Here is a 9,704-nt window from a genome sequence, read left to right on the forward strand (position 1 = left end):
ATGAACTGAAGCTCTGCCATCACGTAATGTCGCATACTGCTGTTTCTGATGTCATTTAGAAAAAATAAATAAATAAATAAATGTTAGACACAAATAGAAAAAACAGGAAACACTGGGATTTAAAGCCAGCCATCCTGACCCGTAAACGTGTTTTTGTCATGGCTGTCACGCGTTCTGGTCAGGGTCAAAGGTTACAATTTATTTACAAAAGGGTGAACTACAGTGCAGTATATGTGTACAGAGAGAAGGGGTCCAGGGGGGAAGAGGTAATCCACACACTCTCCTCTTTAGCCACTCTAGTCCTGATCTCCACTCACGCAGCCACACACAGGAATCACAGGGAAGGGTCCGTCAACAGGTCCGGGAAACTCTATGCACAGAACACAGGTTAGTCTAACAGGCGAAGACAACTGAGAGCACGAACACGGGAGGGTCAGCGTTCCAGAGACGATAACCAGCTCCGCCCAGGGAGAGAGGAGAAAGGAGGAGAGAGAAACATAAAGAAAACCTTTAGCCATCACGAGCCAGCCGGAGAGGACGGGGACCATGACAGTGTTTTAGTTGTTTCACAGAGCGCACGGAGCAGGAAGTGACACAGGAAGTGATCAGCTGATTTCTCACTAACACTCCTCCTGACTCTGTTTGCACGTGCTCCAAATTTTAGAAACAGCTGACTGAGAACAACCGTTTATTCTGCCACGCGTTGGATGTCTTGTTTAAACTTGCTAACACTTTATAACACGACTGAGAGCTGTAATTACGTTCAGTTTCATCTACATACAGGAAAAAACAATAATGTGAGGAGAGCTGGAGAAGGTTCGTGTCCTGCAGGGTTAAATAAGACACGCCGTCTTATTTAACCCTGCAGGCGGAGGACACCGGAAACAGGACAAGGGGAAGCTTCACCTCCAATACTGAGCAGGAAGCAGCAACTGATCGTTCCTGCACGACCGAGCCTGAGTCTTTATGCTTCCATTACTATGTGAAAATGGACCAAACCAGCTGTTATCCACAGACACTCCACTTTCATCTTTAGACTGAAAAAAGACACCTGAACCGTTCCTTTGGATGGATTTAAGCGCCGTCCGCTTCCAGAGAACGGAGACAGAGTACGTAATATTCAGACAAAAATACAACAAGAAGGAAGAACAAGCTGCAGCCTGGGCTCAGACACAGGTGAACCTGACGAGGACATCCACAGAAAAGGAGACGCTCAGAAGCAGGAAGTAAAACCATGACCAGACAAATGGAAAAGGAAGTTTGACAGGAAGTGGATAAAAGACAAATGAGTAAACAGAAAGACAGAAGAAAATAAGAGTAAAATCTGACGGTGACAGGAAATCTCTCCACTCTGATGAAACCAGCCTGACCTCTGCTGTCCTCTCATTGTGTCTCCAGTCCTCGCTAAGCTGCAGCAGGCCAGCAGATAATCAGCGTAATGACTTTTCATCAGAGCGCTGACCTGAAGACCCACATTTCCCCCCGCGGGGGAGGCACTCCTCCCTCGTTATAAGTACGAGTACCTGCAATCAGCCTCGTCTGCAGATCGTCAGCTGGTTCTGAGCGTCTCCCTGACACGATGTGAACGTCTGTGGAGCTTTCTGTGTTGGCAGCTGCCTGGAGAAACGTGGAAGTGCGTGGACGCTGAAGCAGAAGATCTCCTCTCGGCTCTGGGCGTTCGAAGCTTAGAGCTCAGCTCGTCCAGCTTCTTCGTGCTTCCAGGTACAGAGAGGTCAGTCTCAGGTGTTCTGCATGTTCACAGCTCACATGGACATTTTTCTGCTTGTTTGGCACTTGTGTGCTGGCTTTGTGCATCTTTGTTTGACACTGTCAGAAACAAAAGCAGAGAAAACTGAAGTGATCCAATGATCACTGTTAAGTTCGTCCAGCTGACGTTCTCGTCCATCTGATCCTGCTGTGAGGTTAACACTGAACACGGGAACGAGGACAGATTTGTTTCCATGTTGCAAAAGGTCATTTCTGATGTTTCTAATTGTTTTAGCTGTTTTATCTTTGTTTGTATTGAAAGACTGTAGTGATTTACAAACAGGTTATAGAGAAATCAAAGACATTACCTTCCTGTGAGTATCTTGTGTTATCGCACCTACATTATAAAACCATCCATAGAACCATTATCTTACATTTGTTGCCATATATACTGTTCTGATACATTATTGGCCAGCTCAGTCTCAAAGCAGACGTTGTTAATGTCAGTGACACTTTTAGAATAAAGGATTGTAAAAGCCACTTAACCAGAAACTGACCGTAGCTTCTACGTTGTGACAGGAATGATGTTTGTGGCTCAGGATGACTTGATGAGAGATGCATTTGACAAACGTCCATAAAACACTGAATAATTACAGGAAGGCTGTTTTTATAGGTTTAACTCACTCAAATGCAACATTTGAATGAACAGTTGAAAACAGCTGGAAACTGAGTTTTTGGTGCTTTGTAAAAATAATTCAAATATAATGAATTGTTCAGGTTTTGCTGACATTTAGCTTCGAAGTGTCTGTGCACGAGACACGAGTAATGTGAAAGTCTGCAGAGCCTTTAAAGGTGTGATGAGTTTGGAGGAAGATAAAACCTTTAAATGTTTCCAGTAAGCTGTGTTGGAGCTGCTTTGGTGGTCTGTGTGAGGTCAGACGCTCTCTGGTTGACTTTCGCCTCCCACACAGTTTCTTTTCATTCTTCTCTTCACGGTCTGAGGTTAGAGTCCAGCCTCTGATTAACACTAATGTGCTGCTCCAGAGGAAGAAAGCCTTTCACCTCTCAGACCGTTTCTTTGAATATGCATTACATTTCATTTCAAATGTTTTTCTCCACGAGTCCTTATCACCTTGGTTACTGTTGCTATACGACTGCCAAGCTTCCCATCGTCAGACATGCTCACTGTGATGTGTTGGTGTCAGTGTTGAACAACGTGGACATCAAAGCTGACAGCCCAGAGTGTGACGCCGTGTTTCACATACACTGGATATACTGACACCAGTGACACCAGTGACACCAGTAACACAGGAGCGAAGGCTGGGGTTTTACAGACCTACAGACTGCACATTAGCTTTGGACCTCTGTGTTTTCCACAGTGACCAAATATAAGTAACGAAGGTCCAGATGTCTTTGTTGGTGTGCAGCAGCATCGTCCTGCATGGCGTCCTGTCCGCGGGCGCAGAACCAGACTGTCTGTTTTCTGTCAGTTGTTAACGCTTCATTTTATTCTGATATAACTGACGAACGGATCAAAAGTCCACCGACATCATCACAAACCTCATTCTGATGAAAACTGAAGATCAGACTTGGAAACTTGTGGCTGAGCAGCGACAGCAGCAGGTCCATGGTTTGATCCCGGCTCCTCGGGTCTGCACACTGAACCCTAAAAACAGAGCAGCCATGCTGTCCTTAAACAGCTCGAGCTAGCAGAGAGAGGCCACGCCCCTAATATTTAAAACATGAACACAGTAGCTGTGTCCCTTTGGAGGACCCGGCCTTTGCGGTCTACGTGGGCCGGGTTTCTTCGAAGACCGAGAAGGCCGGAAGTGTGAGGTTGTGAAATGTGACGGTCTGGCCTTCAGATCTGCGTCAGCGCTGTCTCGGTGGAGTTTAATAAACTCGCCGTCTGCTCCTTGCTATCTAAAATATAACAGGACACTGGAGTAAACTCTCGACCGTCTCACACTTCTGTTTAATCAGTTTTCTGTTTGACGTTTATTCAGCTGTGTGAAAATCCCGGAGGAACCCACCCGATGGATTAATAAAGTTTTATTTAATCTAATAATCTAATAATTTTGATCTCAGCCAAACCGATTTACTCCGGAACAAATAAAACACTGAAAAAAGCCAAACAACAACATTTTTAAGTTATCCGAGTGACTTATATATCATGTTTAAGCCGAGTAGTGACAGACAGCGGGGGTCTGAAAACGATGAAGCCGGGAGTCCGCTGCTCTCACGGGCTCTAGTGACCATTGAACCCCCGGGTCAGCTATCGAGCTGGTGGGTAACAGACGTCGCTGAAAACGTCAAAGCACTTTTGCAAATATGTGATGTCTTGATAAACGGAGCAGATATTTGAAGTTTACACAGCTACATTCTCGCCTGGAAATATGTTAAAAGTTTATTTTGTGACCCAGAAAGAATAATAAGAGTAATATTAAAACTAAGCATCGGCCGCCATTGTTGGAAGCTGAAACCGGCTCAGCCGCGCTATGAATTCTGGGACATGGTGGGCCACGAAGGACACACCGACCCATCCTTCAAATCCGGGGAAATGAAGGATGCATTTGAAGGAGTCGACAAATTGGGACAGCCTTCGTCGCCTGGCTGTGACATAATTGGCCTACAAATGCGTCCTCCGAAGGATGCAGCCGACGTTTTGGCGGCACAGCTAGTGTAAACAGGTGAGTGATGGAATCCAGGTGTTAGGAAGTAGGCGTGATCGCTGAGCCCAGACTCACTGCTGCCTCTGGCGGATGTTAGAGGAACTGCGGCTTTTTTCTCACAGAGAGAATAAAACTAAACCGTATAATGCTGATCACGTGTTGCTGTTTGTGGCTCCTCTCTCTCCCACCTGTCACACCTGCAGTCAGACCTCCATGAACTAACCCCCGCCCCCCCTCTCTCTCCCCTTGTGCTTGCAGTCCGCGAGCGGAGCAGAGAGCAGTTCAGAGCATGCGCTCTGCGCGGCAGAGCATCATCTCCTGCAGCGACCGTGAGGCGAACTGTACGGCCGCGCGCCACCCGGACACCCTGGAGCTGTCAGGATCCTCCGCGTGGAGCTCCAACGACTCGGCCGTTGACGCGCTCCAGCTCAAGGAGCTCCAACTGCCGACTGCGGCCGCTACGACCGTAAGTCTCCCTCTAAATCCTCTGATTTCTCTGATTCCTCTGATCGCAGGATCCAAACACACCTGAGCAGCTTCCACCTGCCAGAGCGCGTTTTGATCCACTTGGCGGTTCTTCGGTGGTTTTACGCACGGCGCTTGCGGCGCGGGAGAGCGGAGAGCTTTGTTTAAACACAAAGAAAATTCTGTGAAGTGTGACAAACCGAGCAGTGAGTCAGACAGAGTCGGTACCGGTACCTGCGGTTTAAATCTAGTGCTGAAAACTCAAATCTCACATTCATAGTTTGAGGTTCGCTTCGTCGGTGTCCTCGGGGCTTTAAAGTGCAGCTGATCATTAATCTGACAACTAACTGATCAGCCTCATATCATGAGCTCATTAAAGTATTAATTAAATTATTGATCGGGAAAAGTGACGTTAATTCAGAGTGACAGCAGCAGAAATCAGAGAGCGGCGGTCTGAGTGCATCCAGGTTTACTGCAGGCTCTGTGTGTCTGTATGAACCCAACAGCGCTTAGCAAAGCACATCTGTACAGCTGTGAGCCCAGCATGCTTTCTAGTTAAACTGAAGTTAAACACACGCTGACACACACTGAGGCTGCGGCTGCGGGTGGCTCAGGTGATTGGTGGCGTGCTGAGAACAGCGTGTGAGGCTGCTGTGTGTCCACACACTGATTTCAGGCTGATGTGAGGTGTGGCGCTCTCAGAGCTGCTGTTGTCAGTGGTGGAGTCGGCGTTCTTCTTTCTGATGTTCTGCTGGCAGGTTGGTGTTTACTGCAGGTTGTGGTTCACATGCTGTCTTCCCTCGCAGCGGTTCAGCTGCTTCAGACCAGCTGGGTGACGGGAGGTGGAGGCGGTTTTTCTCTGCTTCACTGCATAGTCAGTGTCATGGGACCTAATCATAGTGGTGGGTTTCCAGCAGCTGACTCTGGCCTTCTCTCGTCCTTTTCCTTCCCCCCTCTGCTCCAGGTTTTCTTCCTGGCTGGACATGAATCACCTAAACCTGAGAGCTCTCCACAGCAGATCACCTGCCTCCACCTCCTCCTATCCCAGCATGCTCCTCTGTCACCTCTCCTTCACTGTACCCATGAACCACCTCTGAGCTCTTCCTCTTCTCCTCCTGCCTGCAGCTCCATCTTCACCCTCCACCCTCCCTCCTTTGCACATGCTCAGACCTTCTCAGCCTTTGTGACTCTGATTTGTCAGTCTGATGGACTCATCTCCATCTTGCTCACTGCACATCTGAACACCTCAGCTCCAAAGCCAAAGAAAAAAGCCAAGAAAAAATGGTCAAGTCCTTCATGAGCCAGCAGATTTCCACACGAACCTTTCAGGGCTGGAAAGATGTAAGAAAAAGGTTTGCTGATAGGCGGTCGTTTCCACATGTAGACAGCGAGCTGCAGTTACTGCAGAGAATGAGAGGCGTGGATGACACATGCAGTTATTTTATGAGGTTTTTGCTCTGATCTTTTCTAGCTGGCATATCGTTGTCAGGTGATGCTTGAAACTGAGACGCTGATCCAGGATGAAGCTTTGGATAATGCTGCAGGTCAGTCAGGTGATCCAGGAACTGCTCAGACAAAAGCAACAGTCCTAAAAGTGAAAGTGTGATCATAGTGGACTGTGTCACGGTCCACACTACACTACACACTCAGTACAGCACCTCACTGTACCGTGCAGGGGTACTTTGGTATTGTGTCCTTTGCAGGAGGTGCTTGGAGTTGTGCTGCTGTGGTTTACAGTCTCCAACCTCTGGTGGCAGGACGCCGACCGTCAGGGGCAGATTCCAACCCGAAGCCTTCAGAGGAGAGTTAACACTCCTGCAGCTGTGAAGCCTTTAGTTCGTTTACCCTTTTTGACCCTCCATAAAGTTTACATGGGCCAGTATGAGCCGTCAGGGGAGCGCTGGGGGGCGTGCTGGGGCACGCTCGTGTAGATCGAATCTGTGCCTCGCCTGCTAACAGTCTGTGTTCAGTGACTTGGGATGGCGGCATTTAGACGACACTTGTTTTTAAAGTCAGAACATTTTGTCCTTCCTGCTCTGGCTGTCATTGGTTGAGTCTGGGCGTGATGTTCGAGGAAGTCTGTATCACTGCAGGAAACCTCAGTCCAGTAAACGGTTCTGTGAGAGCCCCGCATTTATAAATGACGGCGCTGCAGGAGGTCAGCTGACGCGCGCAGGAGGCTGGGAGCACTTCCTGTGACCAGCAGGCACACAAATGTAGGTTAATGTGACACGTTCACACTGCTCTTGTTTGCAATTTGGCATTTTGATGACATTTACATGTGATCTTTAACGGTTTTATCACACAGCAGCATCTCCCAGAAACAACGCTGTTATAAACACAGACTGTAGACAGCAAATGGCCACACAGTGCTGTAAGTTCAGCGTTTTGTTGCCACGATGTTGTTTTATTATTTTATTATCATCTGGACGAGAGTCAGCCTTGTTTTCAGTCACAGCTGCAGACAGATGCTTAACCCCAGACTTCCCCTGAAGGCTCTGATTGGGGGCGGAGCCCTGCAGGCGTTACGGCGGGAGGCACACGCCAGCGCCTCAAGCTGCTCCTCTGTCTTGTGTTTTCATTTGGGACCAGCGTGCAGACACATTGCTGGCTGATAACCTTTGGTGATATTTAAGGGGGCGCTTTGGGCCACGTGTGAGTCAGAGCACGGCTTAGAGCAACCAAGCAAAGGTCAAAGGTCAGTGCTACTGCTGCTGCTGCAGCTGATCAGAAATAAGCAGAGCTGAATCTGTGCCGGCTTGGTCCGAGTCTGCTGAGCTCGGTGATTGGTGCATTTCTACGCTGATGGTGATTGATGAGTAAACAAGGTTAACGTCAATTTTTTTAGTTCTTCGAGGAAAATCCTTTCCGTGGAAATCAATCCACAAAGAGCTGAAAATGCAACATAGTGTGCGTCTAATCTGCCGTTCACCATCACAGGTTTATCTGCTGATCCTCCCGGGGATTAACCTCCTGAAGCGCGAGGTGCTGACCCTCAAAACACGTCAGTGTCCTATTTTCCTCGATTACCCACAAACCAGCCCAAGTTCCACCGAGTGAGTCATCGATTTTAGGAGAGGAGTCTGGAAATGTTTTCGAGGATCATTCTCCTTCCACGCAGCCCCGACTTTCACTTTGTTTTAAACTTCATGTAAATATTTGCTGGTGTCACTGACTCATTAATTATCAATGAAATCAGACTCTTTAATGTCCACAGTTTGAACGTCGTCTCCCACAGAGCATCACATTTCTGAGCTCTGAGAAGCAAACGATTAAAGTGAAAATCAGACATTTGTATAAAATCACGAGTACATTTAAGGATGCGGCTAGTTGAGACGGTTTCCTTTGAAACCACAGAGGTCATGAGATATGCTCAAAGCTCAGTTTTAAAGCTCTTCTCTTCTGGCTGAAAGTCTTACGTCTCACATGCCAGAGGATCTTGGTGTCATAATCAAAATCCAGGTGAGGAAGTGGTTCCTTACCTGTGGAGTATTAAATCCCGTTCTTTTATATTCTTTACGGCCAAAAAAGACACGGCTCAAAGTGGTCTTTTACTTAAATTTTACATATCCCGGAATATGGAGACCTGAACACACAAACACACAAGGTCTCAAGCAAATAAAAGGAAGCCAGGTTATTTATGTACTTCTCGATGTCACACCACACTTTAAGTTTCGATCAAACAGCCTAGTTGGTTTCACTTTCTGGCTGCAGTTACCATGCTTCTGCAAAAGCGGAGGGTCTCAGAGTGGAGCCGCTGCTCCATAACTGAAAGGCACCTATAAAGATACCAGTATACACTGCGTCACCGACCACCGAGCCTCTTTATCCTCCTGACTTCGGCTCTTCTGTCTGATTTTGTAGCTTTGAAGGACCAAATGAACCGGATTAGCATAAGCAGCAGCAGAGCGGAGATCAGAGAGTTGATCTTGGACCTTTGAAGCGATTCTCCAGGCATTAAACACTACCATCCTCCTTCTGGGCTCTGCTCTGAAGCTGAAGGAAAAGGTCTCAGCTCATTTCTTAGATTTCTGAGAGCTCCGCGGCTGGACGGAGAGGATCTGAAGCTGGATGCTTGTGTGCTGTGTGGCTGGTGTAGCAGCACTAACGTGGCTGCAGACGTGTGATGTTGTTTGGCAGGTAGACAAAGCAAATGAAGAGTTTTTGTGGCCCAGAGGGTTCGTTTTGCAAAGCTCCATCAGAAGCTGAAGTCATGTGGAGCTGAAGCCTGCCATCAGATCTGTGCCTCTGTGTGACGTCTGTCTGCACTGTCGTCATATATTTTCATCCTTTGTGTGCACAGTAGACTTATAGTCAAGACCGCCTAAACCAAGACCAAGACAAAGTCGAGACAAGAAAGTCTTTAAACTGCAGGTTTACGGGTGTCGGACATATTTATGTGTATTTGCGATGCACTCGCACAGCCCTCCTCACCGCTGTCTGCTGTCTCACTCACTTACTGAGAGGACAGACGTACGCTCTCACGCTCTCTGTTTTTCACATAATGATATTATCCTATATCCTCGCATGTCATTTGCCACAATATGGAGGGATTGGAGCATAGCTGAGCCACTGTGTGAGAGCCGAGCGGCTCTCGCTCAGTGGGAGTCGACTCTTCTGATTCACTGCAAAGCACTCTGTAAGCACGGCTCTCAGAGCTGATGCTTCTGCGCACGACACATTATCGAACGTTACGTTGTGTGTCATGGATACTGTTGACTCTAAATCTCCCGACCTCTATGTCGATCTGAGACAGCGAGACCGAGACAAGTTCGTCGAGACTGAGACCGGTCTTGAGACATCTCTAGTGCACAGTTTAATTCTTCTACCATCTCCAAGGAAACAGGAGACGTCCGATGA

The 9,704-nt window shown here is 47.7% G+C and overlaps 1 protein-coding gene across 2 annotated transcripts in view; it reads left to right on the forward strand.

Moving 5' to 3' along the window:
- Positions 1 to 1,366: 1,366 nt before the first annotated feature.
- The window catches only part of opn4a (opsin 4a (melanopsin)), a 33,869-nt gene continuing 25,531 nt past the window's right edge, over positions 1,367 to 9,704 (forward strand). Inside the window, exons 1-2 of one of the 2 annotated variants that reach the window (XM_013913450.1) lie at positions 1,367 to 1,732; positions 4,638 to 4,845. In XM_013913450.1, the coding sequence (XP_013768904.1) occupies positions 4,669 to 4,845 (177 nt within the window). In that variant the 5' untranslated portion in view covers positions 1,367 to 1,732; positions 4,638 to 4,668. The remainder of the gene's footprint in view (positions 1,733 to 4,637; positions 4,846 to 9,704) is intronic. The other variant, XM_013913451.1, reaches the window with a different exon arrangement.

The sequence above is a fragment of the Pundamilia nyererei genome, unplaced genomic scaffold, assembly GCF_000239375.1.
Source record: "Pundamilia nyererei isolate P.nyererei 1_Seehausen unplaced genomic scaffold, PunNye1.0 scaffold00133, whole genome shotgun sequence".
NCBI classification, from domain to species: Eukaryota; Metazoa; Chordata; class Actinopteri; order Cichliformes; family Cichlidae; genus Pundamilia; species Pundamilia nyererei.